Below are 20,996 nucleotides of genomic sequence, written 5' to 3'. Positions count from 1 at the left end.
TTTATTTGGAAAGAAATACTTCAGATGAGTTAGTTATAAGGTTTTTTTTTCTCTCCAAATACTGCTTTCCCCCAGTTATGTGAAGTTTATGAGTCTGTCTTTAGAGACTCTCACTCTTTTTGTCTCTGATTTCTGTTACTGCCGTATCTGAAGTCTTAGCTTGTTTCTGTTGCCCACAGGATCCCTGACGGCACACGCATTTCCCTCTCCAGCGAGTGCATTATGATGCAGACGTCCAGCAGGTAAGTGTTTCACTTGAGTGGATTTACATCCATTTGAATGGATGTTGGAGGTGTTACAGTTTGGTTTGAGAACAAATTAATGGAAGAGAAACCCCTTGAGAGCTGCTAAACACATATAAACTATGTTGAAAATTATTAGAAGCTGGGAGAATAGGAGGAGGACATTACTATGTGTGTCTGCCCTATTCCTTGCCTGTTCTCGCATGGCCACTGCTGGAAACAAGATTTTGGGCTGGATGCACCAAAGGGTTGATCCAGGTTGCGTAAAATCATGTAAAGTCTGCCTCGACACTACATGTCTACCCATTCTTTAAAAGGAAGATCTTTTTCTTCCTGGGGTTTTCAGATGCTACGTCTTGTTCCACGTTTGTTGCCTGTATCTTCTCACAGTCCAAGAAAAGATGTTTCTAGTGTCAGCAATTGTTAATTCAGATAAACGGTAATTGTGAATGTGTATAAAACACTTCTCCAAGCACAGAATCGCAGGGCGCTCAGCCTGTGCAAGTCAAAAGTGTTGTCCCTTGGGGGTGAAAGGATGGGTGCCAGGCAGAGAGCACCCCAAGGACAGGGTGCAGGCTCAGCTCTGCCCGGGCCAAGGTCACTGGAAGGACTTGAAAACACACAGATGCTCACCTTGTGACGACGTTTGGGCTGAGTGACACCCCGTGAGGACACACGGTGGCAGCCCATGACACCCCCTCAGTGAGGGGTGGCTCTGGTTTTTGACTGACCCCCTGCCAGGACCAGCCAGGCTCCACCTCTGCTGGAAGGGTGGCTGCTGTCACCCGGGCTCTGCAGGAAATACGATGGAGAAAGAGAAATGCAGGGCTTGGGGGGGCCCTGGTGGTATGGCAGAAGCAAAGACATCCTGACAGCTGGGTCTCACCTGACTTTCAACAGGTTGGCATTTACATTTTATTTATACATTTAACCGAAAACAGGTAATCAGCAGCAAGATAGGTCATAGACCAGCTGTAATATGACATAGATCATACTCGATGTAACACTTACTGTCAGAAAAACTCTGTGTACGTAAGCCCACAAGATACCATGCATGGAGAGGAAGCACGAGAGATTGCTCCCCAGGTGCTGGTCCCAGGAAGCTTCCGAAATTCTGGCAGCAAGTGATTTTTATGATTTAGTTCACATTCTTCCTTTCCCTGTAAACAATTTGGTCTGGATGTAAACCCTCAGGAAATGCAACGATGGGACAAACGCTCAGGGCTGTGCAGAGGCCATGCCAAGCTTGACTCCAGGGGTGGCCAGGACTTGGGGCTACCTCCGCGCGGCTGCCTGTCGCCAGGGCACACAGCCACGCGGCTCCTCTGGCAGGGCTCCTCGGCGGTTTCAGCTCAGGCATCCCTTCCAGGGACACGCAGCGGTGCCCGGGACAGGCGCTCGTCCTCCACATTTGTTTCCACTCGTTTCCCCTGTGCTTGACTAAAGACCTCTCTGTCCCGAGCAGGAGCAGACCTCCGTGCATGTGGCCACTCGGTTCTTCTGTAGGTTGAGCTGTGCTGTGAAGGGCGGATGGGCTTTAAGCCCTTCTAGGGAAGCAGGGTAGAAAATCAGAAGTTAATTTTAATAGCAGCTAATTTTATCTCTTAAATTGTACATGAAAACAAATAACTCAGTGCAGTGATGTCCACGGGGTTAATATGAGGTTAATATCAAGGCTGTATTCCTCTTTTTCAGCTTCCTTTTCCAACTTTCAACCCGCAGTTGAATATTTTTTAATTGGCAAAACACAGGAATGGCCCCGAGATGCCTCTGGGATTGCAGTAGGTATCAAGTAGGGACAGTGGGGCTTGGTATATTATCCTCATTTTTAAAATGTTTTATCAATTCCAGAGCTGGAAATTTGTATTTTTTAAAAGCACAGATCCTGAAGTGCAGAAATCCTCTTCTGCAGGAAATCCCCTTACCAGGGAACTGTGGAATACGTCACACCTCAGATTACTGAGTGGACAACTGATGCTTAAGCTTTTAGACCATTTTCTATCGCCTCTACTATTAAGGCTTAGCCCAACCTCATCACAGTCAAAATATTCCCATTAAACTGCTGTGATCGTGCTCCTGCAGCAGGCAGCTGCGGGAAGGGCAGGCCGGCCGCCTCGCATGCCGTTTGCCGGCTGAACAAGGAGCCTCCAACCCCTACAGCCGGGGGGCTGCATGGGAGCAGAGTCCCCTTCCCAACCTCCTCCCTGTCCTTTGCGTGACACTTGAGATCTACAGAATTGGGATGTGTCTGATTTCCAGTGTCGGAGAAACTGCTTGTGGGACACTGCAAGGGTACCAGCCATAGCGGCGTATTGAAAAGCTACGTCTGTTCTGCTAACTAGACCGCTGCAGGAGACACAGATTTCCTTTCTTTGTTTTTCCTTGACACAAAGGCCATTAATTTCCCAACTGCTTTCTGTGGCAGTCCTAGTTTATGCCAGCCTTGCTTTTCCTGGATCAGCCCTTCCCTTGGCTGGCACAAGTGTCTGCATGACAGTGACAGATCAGAGCAGCCACCAGAACTGGGTTAAAACAAAGCTTGCAAGAAAAGACAAAAAAAAAAAAAGAAAAAAAAGGCTCATTTTAACCTGGATCAGTTCCTAATCCCGTGCTCTACATTGTCAGGGGCAAGTAAAGAAACGGTACAAAGGGAGAGTGAAGAGCAAATGACGTGTGAAACGACAGCCTAAACCATAAATGGGTGGACACGACAGTCAGTCCCTTGGCTTTAGACAATATAAAAATCCTCTTTAAGCCTTCAAGTATTTTTATAGCCTTAAATTGCCTTTTCTCCTCTCTCTGACACAACCTCCAAAAATGGAGTGACAACAGCTGCAGAAGAAAAGGAAACCAGTTCTGTGAGTATGTGTATGGGGCCAGCGGCTCTCGTCCAAGCGCCCAGCCTTGTCCCCAGCTCCCCGAGCTGCCCAGGACACCCTGGAGGGACAACGTCTCATTTTGTTTTCCTGAGTTCTTGCAGCTTGCGGAAACTGGAGGGGGACTCTGCTCTGCTCGAGACAGCGAGGATTTAGAGGCTGTGCTGGGTAATCCTGGGAGACGTGTGTCCCGGTTCGCACACACCGCTTGGACGGGAGCAGATTTATTCGTCTGAATTCCTACCTTCAGGAGGACTTCCCAAGGGGAAAAATTCTGACCTGCAGCTCACAGGGACAGGAGGAGAAAGCTCCAGCGCTGCCAGCCAGCCCTTCACTCCCTATATTGGAGACACTCAAGGCCAGGCTTGATGAGGCTCTGAGCAACCTGATCTAGTTGAAGATGTCCCTGCTTACTGCAGGGGGTTGGACTAGATGGCCTTTAAAGGTCCCTTCCAACCCAACACATTCTATGATTCTATGATTCCCCTTCAGCATCATCCGCTGTCTGATTTCTGGTGGGAGGGGTGGCTCTAGGCCCATTGCAGGTACATTCTCATCTTTGGTATCTGATTTTGAGTATTTGATTGGAAAACAAAAGGAAGCGCTAAGCTATCACCTCCCAGGTGTCCTGGCCAAGTGGTCCAGGTTACCAATGCACAGGTACTGCTGCTGGGAGCTGCAAGTTGTGGGTGCTGACACCTGGGGAGCCGGCTTTGGCTCTTTCTGAAAGATATCGCTAGGGATTCCTGCCACCTTTAGGGTACAAACCATGGCTGTGTGCTAGCACCGAGCAAAGCATGGGAGGAAAGCCCGTTTTCGGGTGTGGGGTGTTCAAACCCAAAGCAGGAGGACAGGAGCAGCCCGTAAGCAACTTGACCTTCGCTCTTGCACAGAGCCCACAGGAGACCCCATGCTGCTCTTGGGTTTCTGAGGTGCCCTTGGTTGAGCAGGTCTAGGCGGTCCTTTCCTCAGACCAACTGGAAAATGACTGCAACACTTAGAAAAACAAGAAATAACTGAATCTTCTGGAGCTGCAGAGTCCTTCAGCTCCAAAAGCAACACAAATTTGTCAAGGGTCCCCATCACTCTCAAAGCGTAAAGAAACAGGATAGAAATAAACATAGGGGAAAGCAAGAGATGTACTGCAAGGTTGCTATTTCAGGGTATGAAGTTACTTTTCAATTAAAAGCCTTGGAGGCTTTTGGAGTTTGGGGGTCTTGGAGTTTGGGGAGAACCTGCAGTTAGTTCTGGATTCTGTGTCTTTGCTGCCCTTTTTATTGACAGAATAAACTGCAGAAAGCAGTTGTTATTTTAGACATGAATATTTTTTATCTGAGCACTACTGCCTACCCGAGATTTTGATTTTTTTTTTTAAATGTTGGCTAATTTTGTGTTTTGAGTAGGAAGCCTCAACTTCACACCACTTCTACCCGTGCTCTTCTGCTAACCAGCAGTTTGTGCAAGATAAACCTGCAACCGAGACGCCCCTCCACTAATCTCTATGGCTTTTATCAGGATTTTATTATTGCTCACCTTAACTATGGACTTTGAGAAGACATGGGGAGTATCTGAAGTAGTTAGAAATATTTAAAATATCACTGGGATCCAGGCAAGTATCCCTATATATCCACCTGGCCCCGGTTCCTGCTTTTGCTTTCTAATGGGTGAATAAAGCAGGGAAGGCAGGGCCTGCAGGCATCTCTGCGGGGAGCCTGCCTCTCCCCAGACTGCATTAACCACCCCTGCTCCCACTCCAGACGCCTTCCCAAATCCTCAGTCCCCTCCCGACACGTCTGTGCTGTTTGTCCTGCACCACCCCAGCGCTCGCAGAAGGGACCCCCTTGGGGACCACCCCATCTCGCCCACGTTTATGGCAGAAGGGAGCACCCAGGCAGTGTCGAGGCAGTAAAGTCTCTGAAAAGCAGCAGAATTAGCAATGTCTTGCACATCAAAGCAAGTCCTAAAGCAGGCAAAGCAGCAGCCAGGGAAGGCAGCGACCCATTCCCAACATCCCCCCTTGTCCGTCCATCTGCCTTGGCACAAGGTGGGAGGCAGCAGGCGGCTCCAGCGCCGGCACCCTCAGCCTGCTCGATGGCTCATCCGTCGGGAGAGACGAGGAGTAACAGTGCTTGGTATCCGCCCGGGCATCTGCCTGCCTGCCAGGCTTGCTCTGTGAAACAGGCTGGCAAGCACAGATAGCTGTCGATGCCACTTCTGCCGGCATGGGGTGGGCTGTGCTGCTGTGCACCAGGATGGATCCGGGCTACGAGGGAGAGGACACCAGCGCTGACTCCTCGGTGCCCGTCTCGAACGACTGTGAGAAAGCAGCCAAACAGGAAGACTTCAGAGATGGCCCCTCTGTGTTGCAGCTGCCAGTCTCCCCCGCCAGCGCTAAACATGCATGTTTGCCAAGCACAGAGGAGAGTTTGGATATACTGCAGTCGGTCAGTCCTTCGGATGAGATGTGAAAGCAGAGGCCTCCTCCACCAGCCCCGCAGAACCCGTCACATGTCCCAAACAGACTATGAAAATCAGCCGACATCCAGATCACTGTCTCCTCTTCCACTAGACAGCTTCCCATGCCCATCCCAAGGCTGTGAATTGCTGTGGATAATAGCTGTGACGTTTATCCGGACCGTGGCTGCCTACCTGTGCTTGCACAGAGGTGCTTGATGGTCCCGTTGGAGAGGTGGTGTCCGGCTACTTGGAGCTTGTGTACTTGGTGACAGCCTTGGTGCCCTCCGAGACGGCGTGCTTGGCCAGCTCTCCCGGGAGCAGCAGGCGCACGGCCGTCTGAATCTCCCGGGAGGTGATGGTGGAGCGCTTGTTGTAATGGGCCAGGCGGGAGGCTTCTCCAGCGATGCGCTCAAAGATGTCATTGACGAAGGAGTTCATGATGCCCATGGCCTTGGAGGAGATGCCGGTGTCGGGGTGGACCTGCTTCAGCACCTTGTAGACGTAGATGGAGTAGCTCTCTTTCCTGCTCTTGTGTCGCTTCTTGTCACCCTTCTTCTGGGTCTTCGTCACAGCTTTCTTGGAGCCCTTTTTGGGGGCAGAGGTGGACTTTGCTGGCTCCGGCATCCTGAGAGCTCCTTCTCTCGTTCTTGGAGCTGCTTGGAGAGAAAACAAAAAAATCAAGTTCTTTTTTGTTCTTCTACAGTATAGTTTTACTGAAAGCTGAGAGAGTCTGAGACACAGACAAGTAACATCTCTGAATCTGAGACAAACACCCCATGACCCCATGGAAGCATTGTTGAACTGCCAGTGAGAACTGCTCTAGTTTGTGTATGCTTTTGTGTTGTTTTCTGTTTAAATCCTCATAACACCGGCCTTGTAAACGTCGCTGAACCCAGGCCTACTTGGCATCTACTTAGTAAATATGGGCTGGGGGAGAACATATTTCTGAGAAGAACATTGCTGTTCCAAAGAAAACACTAACTGCAGCACAGATTACACTAAATCTTGCTGGAATGGGCTGGAGACTGTTGCAAGTTATTACTGAAGCCACCTTCATATCAAACTGGTCAAAATTATTTTGTATGTTTATTACAATCTCCAATAGACTCTGACTTTTGGATCCAATAGACAGCTGACTGCCGTCATCCGTAAGTGCGGTAACAGAAAGACGGTCATAACACTGGGTGCCTCCTCTACACTGCAAATTTACACGTGTTTTACTGCGTGGGAATAACTCTGTTGTAACCTGGTAAAGGGTTTTGTGTTTCAGAGGGTACTTTGAGCACTCCCTTGAAAGGCAAGACTTTTCCAGGCTTTGCTGGAGGATCAGCTTCCAGCATCACCCCAGGGCTTGGGCTTTCACTGCTCTGTGCCTCCTTTGAAGATGACCTAGGAATTACAGTGTGATGGCCAAGAGAGACTAGAAGAGAAAAAAGAGCTCCAGGGCTGCTGGCACATGGGAAAACGGATAGAAGTAAACAGGAGAGAGAAAGCTGGGATGTAACATATGGTCTGCACACACAGAGCATCAGAGAGGGACCTAAAAACGGTGCCTGTGCCAAAGCAACGGCTGCATGCTCAGCCCTGCCTCTCCTCCTTGGGAAGGAAGGAGATGCCACTCTCCTTTCTGGCCTCGTTGCTCCACTGTTGTCCACATCTGCAATCAAAGCCAGACACAGCAGCTGTGGGAGCAAACATCTTCAATGCTGAGGCTGGATTTACATGCCCACGTCTTGGTGGACACCAGCTCCTGCTTCCAAACCATGAGAGAAACCTCCATGGCTGTAAATCCTCAGTACGTGAGGTACTTTACCCTACGAGGCACCGATGCTGGGCTCTGGCAGCCGCATGGTCTGGCAGGTGATGGGCAAAGGGCAACGTGGAGCATTTCAAGTCGGGGTACGTCCGGCTGCAAGGGCAAGCTGGCACTGCTTGGGATGCTAGGGAGCGGGGGGACAACGTCTCCACCACAGCCCTCCAAAACGCCCGCCTGGATAGAAACAAAAGTTGGCACCAATGTCCTTAGTGCTGAGGTTTTGCTCAAGCAAAACAGTTTCTTCCTTGCCATTAATGGGAGTTTTGCCTTTGTGAGGTCTGAGAGACCCGTTCAAGTTTCTATTGCTTCAACTTGCAAAAAGTATTTTGTCATTCCAAAATGGGATACTGTCTAACTAGGTGGAAAAGGCCAGCGTACGGGAAAACTTCGTGTAAGAGGCTGCAAGCACACCACCGACTCCTTGCTGCACCAGAACCTCAAACTGCTCACGACTAATGCACACAAATATTAAAACAACCCCTCACCAAAACTGGGTAAATACATATAAAACCCTCTCAAATCCCTGGAGCAACTCGCAACCTAACACCAAGGTATGGAGAATAGGAAGGAAAAAAAAAGAAAAAGAAAAAAAGTGCATTAAAAGCTGTTGATGCTTTCTTCTAGTTGGCTTTGGTTTATGAGCATTACTGTCCTTTCCTTATTTCAGGAAACCTGTAGTTGTAATATATGTGGTTATACCACCTGGCAATCATAAACTAATGTATTTTGCTGACTCTTTGAAGATAAAGGAGAAGCAGTCTCATAGAAAGAGGAAGGAGATGGGCACATTGTGAGATTGGTTCTCCTTCAGGTGAACTCACGCCCTGGCAAAGCTTCATGGCCAAGTGGGCTGAGGTAGGTGGAAAACCACGGGCAAAGATGCTTTGCTTTTAGGGTACCTAGGTGTGCCCTCCTACATCAGTTTCTTACCTTTTCTTTAAAATCTCCAAAACCATGATTTTCACCGAACTAACTGCTTGACTCTGCCACCTCATCCCCTTTCTTATTTTTTTCGGGAAGTTCTTCCAAGTGGAGGCATTTGGAAAGGCAAGTGCTGGACTGCCCCTAAAGTCCTGGACACCCTTCAAAACTACTCTTGACGCCTGCCCCCTTAACCACCACATTTTCTTCCTTTGGTGAAACCACAATTTTTCTTCCTCTACTTGGGAGGCAACATTAGGAAGAGAAATCTCCTACCGCTCTTGTTTGCAGACTCGAAAATATGTCTTTTCAATGGAAAGGCATTTTTCCAAGAGAAGAAATAATTATGCACTTGCTTCTTTTTCTCTTGAGCTAATTTCCTGACTGAAAAAAACATTGCAGCTGAAAAATGTAAATGCCTATTTCTTAGGCTTTTTAAAAAGTGTGTCCTTCTAAAATATGTATTAATTGTTAAGTGCACTCATACTGCAGCTCTTAAAAAATGAATACAGCATCCAAAAGGCACCAGAGTGATTTCACATGTCTCCAGAAAAAGGCCACACCTACAGGACATCTCCGTCCATTTGACCAACTAATGCTCTCGGGTAGCGCAGCCAGGACCTCGCTCTTCTCCCTGGTACGGCTGTGATGAGGGAAGCCACGATGCTAAAGTTCAGAGACTAGCACAAAAGCTTCGGTGTCCTTGCTTCCCTCCACCCATTTCTTTGCAGCCTACTGTTTAACAGGCAAATAACACCTTCTTTGGGAACAGGTTGTCTTCCTTCCAGTTTGTTTGGGCAGCGCCTAGCACAAAGGGCCCAATTGCGTTTGCCAGGTGCTAAATAAATAATGATAATAATGGTCAACAGTATCAGAAACCCTTCTGTCAACAGTGCAATGCAGTCCACAGGCAGGTGTTGCTCTGGTATGAAGATAAAAGTAGTGGGATTATTACCAAAGTGTCCATGAGGAGAGTTCGTTGAGGGAAAACATTTTTTAAAAAAAGTTTTTGTGGTTTTTTTTTTAAATGAAAACAGTTGCATTTCTTTCTTTTGTCCTTTTTAAAAAAAAAATTAAAGAGAAAAGCCAAAGAGGTTAATAATTATTGTGTTTTGCGTTTGGAAGTGTTGCCATCATGACTGACATTTCTACTGTGAGGGTGAGCAAGCACGGGCACAGGTTGCTCAGAGAAGCTGTAAGGTCTCTGCCCTTGGAGGTACTCAAAACCCAGACAGATGTGGCTCTGAGCAACCCAAGTCCAACCGCGCTCTGAGCATGGTCTAGACTAGATGGTCTCCAGAGGCACCTCCAGCCTCAGCCATTCCGTGACTCTTGGAGACTGAAGCTGGGTACCTCTTGCCTACGACATGCTTTATGAGCTGTGTTCCCCTGATGGACACTTCCTATGAGATATTGCAGCCAGAGGCTCCCACAGGAACCCCTAAGGAGGGGACATGGTGCTCGTCTCCAGGTCCAAGCCATCCTGGGACACAGGGCATGTCCGTGCAAGAGGAGGCGCTCTGAAGCATCACGGTGACATTTGGAAGGTTTCAGGTTTTTGAGGAAAATCTTTGGGCACATTTTTTTCTTTACAGCTTTGTATGCTCAGAGTCAATGAGTTATTAGTGCTGGCATTTTTTTCCTTCCTCAGAAAACCAACAACAAAACCAACCACAGCACTTTTTCTCACCAGCTCCAAGCAGCAGCCTGCATGCTGCTAGAAAGCAGAGCGGCGCGGAGTGACAGATACATCTTCCTTTGTGTTGACACCCCTTTCTTCAGCACCATTAAAAGGAAAATGAACTGAAAACATATTCAAAGATACAAATCACCACAGTCTCTCCGATCCGAGATGGGAGAGGCGCCCTGCTGAGAAATCCCACGTGAAGCCTGATGCTGCCTCTGTTTTCCCTAGGCCTGATTTATTGATGGAGAGAGAGACAGGCAGGGAAGCTCCCGCAGCAGTTTTGTTCATTTTTGGCTTTGCTGCTGAGTCTGTAGGACCAGTGCCAAATTGGAGCCAGCAGTGTGCATGGCTGACCATCGGTGGATTATTAGCTGGCCTTTTGGACCTCTCCTCATGCAGGGGTGGAAACAGCACTTGGATTTTTTCCTTCTTTTTCCTATTAAAAGGTGTCCTGGCTGTGATGAGCTCTGCGGCATCCACTGTAAATCCCCATGGCTGCTGGGCTTCTCCCTTGCTGTAATCTCCTAATCAGCCATAAAAGTTACATTTCTACAAGTGGCACTTTGTTCTTAGGTTGTTTTGGTGAAAAATTAAAACATTTGTAGGAAAATTCAAGCTCTCATCTTTCAGACATCTGATGTTCTGAAATTTATTTGCTAACCTTCTGATGATCTATTTTAATCCTTGCTACAGTAAATGAGAGCTGATGCGATCTTGCTGCCCCTTAAATATGAATGTCCTGTTAGTTCTGTCCAATTATTGTCCCTTTCCTTAGATTCTCTTGCCATATAAAATAAAGAAAACTTGGCTTTAATTCTACACATCAAGAAATGTAAAGTTAAATTAGCTGCTGCTTTTTGTTTTACTCTCTCTGAAACATAAAGAAGGGCAACAAATTAAGGACCTTTTCCACTGAAAGGAAAAGGCTTTCTACTGGCTTCATCTGCTCCAAAATCCTCGTAAGAGCACAGACAGCAGATCTGGTAAATACAGTTTACAAATTACCAGATGTCGGCAAATGACTGTCGTTGGAACAGCATATTTCTGCAAACTGCAAATCCCTTCCCTTTTATAATGTACGGCGATCTACCTGGAAGTTGTTAAACAAGAATTTGCTCATCCAACAGGTGCCATTAAATAGTAATAACTGAGAAAACAAGCAGATATTTACATTTATTTGGTAGCAATCTCTGCCTAGGTAGCAAAGCAGACCAGAGCGTGATGAGTCACCATGAGACATCGGTGATGCTGCCTCATGTGCAAAAACTGATAGTCATATTTTGGACTGGAAAGAGTTTTTCTCTTGGTATGTTGTCTGGCATGTGATGATGAGGTAATATTTGCTTTCTTCTGAAGTAACAAGGAGAAGAATTTCCTAGAATACAGTAAACTAGTCTGAAATGCCTGATCCCTTCCCATGGTGGAGGGGCACAGAGATCAGTTTCGGGATGCCAGGTCTCCTCCCAGGTAATCCAGTATCAATAGCAAGGCCCCATCCCCAATCCTGTGGGCTCTGCTGCATTTTATATGATTGCTCCTGTAAAGTTACCATTTAAATGGCTAACTTTCAACCTTGGATGCACACACGCAATTCTTCTAGTGAAGAGATTTATGCTTGCATATCGGACCATGAAAATACCTTAAAATTGAAGATGCCCCCTCCTCATTAGAGTATAAAGAAATGCTACAAACTCACTCCCTGACACAGGTACGTGATGTTCAAAGTGCAGCTTTAGAAGAAATACGAGCAGAAGAGAGCACTGAGATATGCTGGCTTGCTAACTCTTTGACCGATCCTCAGCTTTGCTTGTATAAACACATTTTCTGGGAGTTCAGTACAGGATACTCCTTACAGCAATATTTTCTTTTCTCTTTTCGAGCGTTTCCACTTATGATTTTAGAAAACACATTTTTAATCACCGACAATTGCAACTTGTGCAGCTTCTGCTCAAGCTGCAAGCACTTCTCAGGGTTAGCATCATATATATAAAGGAGCAGCACCCTGAATCAGAGCTCTCTGCAGAAAATATACACCTATTTTTTAAAGCAAACAATATCTTATTCATGAGCCAAGCAGGGCGACAAAGGGGGACAGTACTGCAAGAATGACGACTGTCAGGAAGCTAAATACTGCTGTCCTTACTCTGATTAAAGGAGTGCCTGAAGTCAATGGTGGTGGGGTGTTAATCCGGCTCTGAAACCACAAGTATGATGTTTAGAGATGCTTAGCACCAACAGCCGACATTGATTTCCACTGGAATCCAGGAGGCTCAGCACTTTATAAAAATCAGACTCCACATTTTATCAGGGTTTTTTTTGCTGTGAATAAATAACTGAGTACTTGAGGAAGCTTTAGCGTGACTTTTATCAGCTCTTTATAACAGCACTCATTAGCTACCTGCTTTGGAATCTCTCTGAGCTACACGCTTGACCAATAGGACCTAATAAATGCAAAAAGGAGAAATGTTGTTTTCTGTAGATCGATACCCGTTAAATGTTTAAGAGAGTACACCCCATACCAGCATCTGCTACAATCACACTCCAGTCAGCTTTCCCACAAAGAGTGCCAGTAGCTAAGAGAAACCGGTATTACCCCAACCACCCTGGGAAAGCCCTCAGTACTAACATAGTCCAATGGGGAACACAACCAGGCTCGCTCCCTTCCTGGGGTTTTACCAAAAAGTCAAAACCTTAACACAACATAAACTTCAGCACAAGCTTCGCCTCTAAGTTTCACAGTCATCGGGATTCACTGCTTCTGCTACGAATCCTTTCCTCGAGCAACGGGCTTCTACTCCCTTCATGTCCCACTTCAACTCAGCTGGGCCCAACTGGGGGTCAACCTCTCAGCAGCAACCCTGTGCCTTGCCTCCTGTCCTTAGACTGATTCAGCAAAGTTGCTCTGGAGGCAGGGAGAGGTCAGACCATGGTACGACTTACAGCCGGAGGATCTCCAACTGACCTGGAGCAAACGTGCTGGGCGGGAGAAGGCAGCAAGGCACCACAGCAGCTCAGCCAGTTGGCGGCATCACAAGCTCTACAAATCTTGGTGATTTGCAAAGTACAAATAATTGAAGATGGGTATGAGAACAAAAATCATAGGTGACCGGGGGCTGTAATACTAACGACCCATTACACGTCAGAAAGATGCTTTACTTATTCCAGGACATCCTATGGTACTGAAAATAAAAAACATGGATTCAAAATAAATTGCTCTGTGCCTAAAAAAAATGAAAATCACTTGATCTTTGACCTCAACATCTCAGTTTCTCCATAAAAGCAGAAGACCATATACTTACTTAGTCTGCTGTATCTAAATAACCCTTCTACAATGGAACTACGGCCTCTAAACTAGTAATGATAATAAGCCTAAAGAACTGCTATGCCATTTAAGCAAACTATTTTTATGGATTTTATGGAGTAATGGAGAATTAATCAAATTTCTAGACTGTTTTCATCGGTGCTGAAAAAGGCATACATTAAAAATGTGCTAATTCAGCCATAGCCAAAAATATGAAAAGCTACAGCCCAACACCTGCAGGCCACGAGGGGAAAGTGGGTGGGAGAGGGAGAAGCAGCCGCCCCCGGAGATGAGAGCTGCTTCTGAGTTCAGGCAGGAGTTAGGTGGGAACCAACACAGACACGTGTGGCACCTCTTCCTCCCACAGGCTCCACCCCCAGGCTTCAGTGGGTTTCTGTGACCTTTTCCAGCGCTACAGATAATATGCATAGCAAAAAAAAAAAACAAAAGCAGGGATTGTGCTCCAAAATGTTTACTCTGGACATACCATGTTGACTGGGAATAATACGTATGATTAGAAAAACATGCCGAAGTGGAAAGTATGTTCCTAAATTAGACTGAAGATCATACCAAGGTCATTAAGGCTTTTAAGAGTGATGTGATGGGTGCATCACAACGTATTACTGTGTCCTCAATGACAGGGGTGAAACAAGCCCAGCAAAACTTTTTAACAACCTTCATGCCGTGTATATGGGTCTAACGCACGTATACTCAACAGACCTGGGCAGCGACTGCCACCGACCCTCCCCTTACGTGGGCAGAAAGAGCCCGGCGAGGGCATGATGTGTGCAGCTGTAATCAATCAGGACTGACACGCCTTCTAAACGAGAGTCTCTGACTTCAATCATCATTTCCCAGTTACATTACCCACATTTCAGCAAGTCCTGAAAACGACTAAAAAAAATGAGCGGAAAGCATCCAATAAATGAAGAAGTCAGGAATATGTGAAAGCTGCATTATCCCGGCTGCAACACACGGGTGCCTGGGAATGCAGAGTGCAAATGCAGGAGCCGCGTGTACCACACAGGTACATCCAAAAGATCCGCAAACCATGCCACAAGCTAAAGGGCAGTGAGTGGCACAGAGTCACATTTCATTGCTACAAGATACTGAAAATATTGTAATGTGTGTATTAATAATTAATGGATGGGCATGGTAATAGCAATTTTACTGTAAAATGGTGATGCGTGACCATTACTGGAGCCTGCAGGGAAACAAAGACAAATGGCCTTCTCCAGATCTCACATCATCCAATAACTGGATGGGGAATACAACCCAGGACTGCTGACACCTTTCTCTGCTGCAGCCACTAGATCACATTACCACAGGCGGAGAGTCCTCTGAGTGTTAGAGGTCATCTTCTGTACCAAGCAGGAAAATGGAGAGCCCGTTATATGGAAGGAGAGGAGAAAAGCATCGCTGGGACAGCACGGCAAAGCTCCACCAAAGAGGGCAGCTGGCCACACTCCCGAAACAGATGAGGGGTGAGCACTAAGGACACAAGAGTTATTGAAGGTAAAAGTAAACTCTGGCACAAGAATTGACAATAAACCATTTAGAAATGTTCATGGATAAATTTCTGCTGGAGATGAGAAGAAGGAACATCACTTACATTCTTACTTGGAAGTGGGAGGATGAGGGCAACAGAGGAGGGGAGAAAGACGAAGAAACCCATATCTTCCATAGTTCCAAGACAAAATCTGATTTTTTTTTTTTTTTTAAGATTTCTACCATTTGGGTCTGGCAATAGCAAGTAACTGCTCTACATTAACCAGACAACGCCTTTCTGTTTATGTTGCCGTGCTACTGAAGAATTGTTATCAAAACACAGATGTCCTTCACTTTGCATTTCTCTTTCCTTTATGCTTTTCTTTATTGTTCCTTCCTTCTTTCTCTCACACCCATTACAAGTGCCAGGAGGTTCAAAGCTCCAGGAGGTCTGCTGCCGCTTGGTCCTGTCCAACACGTGGTATTTGTACAAAGACTGATACGTTACTTTGAATGACTAGCCATGGGGTTAAAAAGCTTGCAGTTCTCCAGAAACATCGAAAAAAATATTTCAGGACAGGTTAGCCCGTGCCCAAACTCCACACTGCACAAACTGCCTGTGAACGGTGTTTTAGTTTAGCTCTGATTTGTGATAGCATCATTATCACACGGACTTAGTGTGCTAGTCACTATACTGACATAAGCTAAAAAAGTCCATCTCCCTTCCAGAGAAATCAAAGCATAATTAGGGACACATCGGTATTTACACCAGGCAGGGGTGCAAAGAGCTCTCTGCTGAAGACTCGGTTGCAATCACTAGACAGCATTGAAGAAAATGGGCGTTGCGGGACAAAGTGACAGCCCCAAAATGCCAGCGGTCCTGGCTGCTCAGCAGCAATTAGAAGAATTAAATGTAAGGCTCGCTTTTCAAAACATAGAAGGGTTTTCAAAGGCGGCAGGTTTAAAATGTCAGTGGAGTGCCACATTATCTGTACCATAATGTTATTTTTAACCATCTGTGGCTACATCCTCCTACGCTCACTTTCCTCCTGAGGCTTCCACACCTTTAGTTTCCCCACTGCTACGGCCCCCCAACCTGTTTCTTCCTCAGATGAACCGCTCACCCTTTGCTCTTCTCCTCCCCGCTGGTGCCTCTGGCAGCACTCGCCCTCCGCAGAGCTCATTAGTGCCTCTGCCTCAAGAAGCACATCTTTGTGGGTGATTCCCGAGTCCTTATCTTGAGTTGTGCCCCAGTTATCAGGCAGGCGCGATCGATAAGAAGGATGATCGGAGCTGGGCTGAGGACCCACAGTGCAGGAGAAGAGAGAATATGGGGATTAATTCTGGTGTGGGAGAAAAAGGGAGGTGTGACAAGGAGACAGCTGCAGCATCCGTATCTTCAGGGCAGAGCTGCTGTATCCGTACTGCATTTTAAGGCTTATACACATCGAGAATGGAAATAAGACATATTTATACTGGGTACAGTCAGAGAGATCATTCCTGATAGGATGCTCCCTGCCTCCTGTCTTGTAGCACCCTATGTGTTACTCACTCATTTTCCAGGTCCCACAGAGGACCCAAAGAGGTCTTCTCCCTTTCTGTCAACAAGGCAGCAGCTTTTCTACCCTTCCTTCATCCACATTTGTCAACGGCTCACTTCGGTTCCTTTGGTTTTCCCCTTTCCTTCCCCTTCCTTGATTCTGCCTGACCTTGGAACAGAGAAATGAGGAGACTCTTACTAAATTCTTCCCCTGGCCCTCCTTCACACAAAGATTTCTCTTTAAGCACTGAGCTCGAGAGTGATCTCAGCTGTTCCTTCCTCCCTGCCCTCCCTGTACCTCATTTCAGTAATTTCTTCTGCAAAAATGTCACACGTTTTTCTGCTAAAGCTTCCTGTCACTTTCCAGGGTAACTCCCAATAACCTTCCTGGAGGTGCACTTTCATTTCCTCCTACCCATTCTTCCTTCGCCTCCTGCACACGCTGTATTTATTGTATTGCCACCTTTGTCTTTTGTTCTCATTCCTATTTCGCTGTCTTTTTTTGTGTAGTATTTTCTGCTTGACAAATATCAGTCTGCTACATACAATCCTCACAGGAGACAGGGTCACAAAGGTTATACAAACAGTTTATAAGGAGAGATTTTATGTGCCCCAAAGCATGTCCATTTTTCCGGACTCTGTTGCCTCTGCTGACAAAACTTTGCCCTCTTAAATCCTTGATCATCGTGACTACAACCCCACGGTTTCTTCCTGAGCACACACCTCCCGCGGTGATGGTCCTCTACCTTCAGCTGATGCGTTTCAGCTCCCCAGGTGGCACATCTCATGTCGCAGATGAGACCTCTGCAAATGGAAACTCTCTCTTCCCTGATCCTGAGGTAAATGCCAGTTTTTAACAAATAACAAAGAAGACCTTATTGCAATGGACCGCCTGTGTGTTTTCCCCAAATTCGGATAAAAAGCCACCTATTCTACAAGAAGTTTCAAGGATGGTTTAAAGATAAACAATCCCCCCGACAGATCGTATCTTCAAGAGGGTCGGTGAAATAATACGACAAGGATGGTGATTAACTCTCACCACAAAGGAAAATGTTGAGTTGATGTAGGTGGCATATAAAATCCCCCAGTCTCTTTATGAGTCAGGTAAGATGCCAGAAAGCGGAGGTGCAATCCGTGGGATGGAGCTGTTTTCATTCCAGCCAGCTATTAGTATGCTTTTTGAAAGACAAAAAAATAGTTTAATTATTAAATCATGTTGTTTTTTTTTTTAAACTAAGAGTCTTCTTTAAATAGCAAAATCTAACATTTGCCCTTGATCCCCAGTGATGCTGTTTGTAGTCAGTAATAGTCAAGGGGAAATATTATTAAACAACTCCACCCCCTGAGGTTAATGTAGCATTTTTTGGTTAGGCATCTATTCTTCCATCTCCCACCCAATCCATATGATCCTGCAGTCACAGCTCTCTCCTCTCCCTCTGGCTTCAGAAAAAAAGGGAAGCTGACAAGCTGAGATCCCAGTTTCACCCCACACAGAGCCCTTTTCAGAGGCAGAGCTTAGCTCTGACGAGGAGAAAAGCATTTCTCTCCCAATAGCTGCACAAAAGTGGCTTAACAAATGTATAAAACAAAACAATTGGGGGAAAAAAAAAAAGCACATTTTGTGGGGTCTTATTTTGGATCAGTTCAAGATTCAAGGGATAATTCAAATACATGGTAGTGCGCTTTACCTAAAATTATAGACTTTTCATTACCAAGAATCAGAAATTTAGAAACGCGAAGAAAATGCCATTAGTTCCTTGGGCTCAGGGGGCTTACACTCCTCCTCTGGTACTGTCAGTGGGAGCACAATGACTGCTCTGTTCACAGTGCAGCTTAGAGAGCTGCTTTCCCACTTCTGAATTTAGGAACATTTCCCACATAATTAATTCTTCAGTCTACCCGATATGTGTGTTTGAGGATGGGCAGGAGCGGCGTAATTCAGGTGCTGAGAAAGAGATGCAATAGGATCGGGCTATCAGCATGAGTCATTTCTTTGTTTCAGCCGGAGAATGCAAGATCTGGAGTGGAGCAGAGACACATGTATACACATATATGTATGTGAATGGAAGTCAGGAGAAAGGATGGGGGAGGACAATGAGCAAAGGAAAAGCACGGGGAAAAAATTCTCAAGAGGAAGATACAGCAAGGTAGTGGACTGAAGTGAGATGTCAGAAAGGAGAGAGCAAGACAAGGTATAAAAACCAGGACAGAAAACAAGGAAAAAAAAAACCAAACAAGAGGGAAGGAGGAGAATATACATGAAAAGGGACAAAAATGAGAGAAAAAGGCATGAGTGGACAAAAAGGGGAGAGAAGGGGGAAGGTAAAGTAACCAGCACAACATTTGGTAAGACAGAAATACTAAAGCATAAATGAGACACAGAGGAGAGACAGATGGGGGGTCATAAGAACGAAAGACCTTGCACAACAGAGAAGATGTGAAACAAGCAGCTGGAGAAAAAAAATCACCTGCCAGAACAGCACTTCTGAGAGTCACGAGTGAGAGGTGCTGCTGCCCCGACAAGGGACAGTCAAGCCCTGGGAAGGGACAAGCTAAACCCAAGGAGAACAATGAACGGGGCCAGGAGAAGACAAACGATACCCTTGTACTAGGTTGCTGCCTTTTGCCTAAAATAGAAATCATGAAGGTCACTGAAATTGCCACTTAGACCTTACATTTGCAACTTTAAAAAAAACCTTATTTTTTCCAATACAATCCTTCTTCCTCCTTCTTCTCTCCCCATGTTGGATTAAATTAATTACTGTACATTCCACAGTTATACCTCCCTGCCAGGGAAGAAAACCCCAGACACCATTACGCCTAAAGCAGACCTTGCTCTCTGGCTCCTTTTGCCTATGGAGGCTTCTGTAGCAATATTTCAGTAGACAAAGCTAGATTTCCTGCAGCTCCAAAATTATGGGGAAGAGTTGGGTATTGTTAGCAGGATGAAGAAAGAAAGAGGAAGCAAACAGGGGAGCACACTCAGGCAAAAGGCTTTTTTTGTTTTTATAATAAGGAAATCTTACCAGTATAGAGGGAAAAAATTGCTGCTGGTAAAGAAGCTGTCACTTCTTTGCACATCGAATAATAGGAACAAAAGAGGAGGGTGTGGAAGTACATTCATATTATCAGATTCTTTCTGTTATTAACATGTGTTCAATGTAATAAAAATATAATTGGGAAAATAATACACTATAACACAAATACTATGGAGGCTATAGAGTAAAAACCCCAGGAAGATCAAACAGTGTTCCCAGGGTAGCACCAGTCTGAGAAACCAGAGCTTTATTAGTAGTAACAGGAGAAACATATGGAGATGAATGAAACCGTGTTTGTAAATGTGATATGCAATTGCACACTCTCGCTTGGGTTTTCTTTTTCACAATCTGACTCAGCCTCCACATGGCTCCACTCCCCCATCTTTTGATTCATAAATTCTTGATGGAAAAAAAAAAAAAAAAAAAAAAAGAGTCACAAAGCCAGCATGCAAAGGGCACGAGATGATGTGAAAGACGAGGATGCTGGCGAGTGCAGAATGTGCCATCATCAGCCACCGGCCTGCAAATGGACAAATCTGCCAACGGAGCGGAGCAGCGGGGCCAGGGCCATCCCCTCCGGGTGACACCACCCAGCAGACCACGGCTTGTCTCCGCTGCGCAAGAGGCACGCGCCGAGGTCCGCGCATCTATTCCCCAAATTGTATAATTTTGTATATCGCTTACACTGCACTGCAGCCGCTCCGTTAGGCAGTCCCTGCATCGCCAGAGCCAGGAGACAGGACATGAAAGAAATGAGAAATAAAAGGCTTTCTTATGGCATGTATACTCCCTGTATTTCTTAAGCTATAAAAAAGAGATCAGGGTTAACAACAAAGCGGCGCAAAACACGACAAACGGTGCATGACCAACGGTGTGCAGCCCTATATGCTTACTAAGCAACTAACATCCATAGCGTTGGCACAGGTGTCTATACACAGGGACGACCCCTTCCCCGCAGGCCTGGGCTCCTCAGGGGGCGCGTGGCCAGGCTGCAGACGGCCAGCCTTGCCCATGGCCACCACTGGCCCAGAGTGGTCCAGCGCGGGCTCCCGGGCCTGGCCTGCAGCCCCCGGCCCTGCGGCCGCCTCGCCCGCGATGGGGCACCTGCTTCGCCTTCGTCCCCCCGGTTCACCGGAGCCCCGTTAGCGCTGGGATCCCAGCAAAGCACCCGCGGGGCTGGGTGCTCGCCAAGCCCGGAGCGCGACGGAGCCCTCATGCTGCCGGGCCACCATGCGCCCTACCGCTCCCCACACACGCCGCCATGGCATCGGCTCTATAGCGAATAGCATACTTGGGCAGCGCGGTCCCCGCTGCGGGCCGTTCCGCCGTGCAACGCCTGCGGCAGAGGGCAGCGCCGCCAAGGGCCAGCGCAGGATGGAGGATCTTGCCTGCTAGGCGTCGGGACTCCTCTGCCGGCGCCGGGCAGGTGCGGGTCGGCGAGGGCCGCCGATTGCCGCTCCACGCCACAGCCCTGCGGACGCCGGGCCGGCCCGACCCGCCTCCGCCGCCGGAGCAGGGGCCGGGCTGCGGCCGGTGGGGCACCTCCCTCTACGCCGCCGCCGCGCTCCTGCGGGCCGGGCCGCGCCGCCCATAGGCCGCCCCGCCGGCCCCGCCCGCCCCCGCCTCTGCG

The 20,996-nt window shown here is 47.1% G+C and overlaps 1 protein-coding gene across 4 annotated transcripts; it reads right to left on the bottom strand.

Annotated features, from left to right (window-relative positions):
• Nucleotides 1-1,122: 1,122 nt before the first annotated feature.
• Nucleotides 1,123-20,965, bottom strand: LOC134510283 (histone H2B 5-like). Of its 4 annotated transcripts, XM_063323390.1 has the most exons (3): nt 20,658-20,965; nt 20,051-20,081; nt 1,123-6,228 (listed from the first exon to the last, which is right to left on the bottom strand). In XM_063323390.1, exon 3 carries the CDS (start codon nt 6,197-6,199, stop codon nt 5,819-5,821), a length of 381 nt encoding a protein of 126 aa, XP_063179460.1. In that variant the 5' UTR covers nt 6,200-6,228; nt 20,051-20,081; nt 20,658-20,965; the 3' UTR covers nt 1,123-5,818. The 4 variants fall into 4 exon arrangements, with proteins under 4 accessions (XP_063179460.1, XP_063179457.1, XP_063179458.1 ...); XM_063323387.1 differs by lacking the exon at nt 20,051-20,081 and having other exon boundaries at nt 20,658-20,771; XM_063323388.1 differs by lacking the exon at nt 20,051-20,081 and having other exon boundaries at nt 1,123-6,231; nt 20,658-20,769.
• Nucleotides 20,966-20,996: the final 31 nt, after the last annotated feature.

Source organism: Chroicocephalus ridibundus, chromosome 1 (genome assembly GCF_963924245.1).
Source record: "Chroicocephalus ridibundus chromosome 1, bChrRid1.1, whole genome shotgun sequence".
In the NCBI taxonomy this organism is placed as follows: Eukaryota; Metazoa; Chordata; class Aves; order Charadriiformes; family Laridae; genus Chroicocephalus; species Chroicocephalus ridibundus.
Note: the sequence above shows the minus strand (reverse complement) of the source record. Positions and strands in the feature narration are given on the sequence as shown.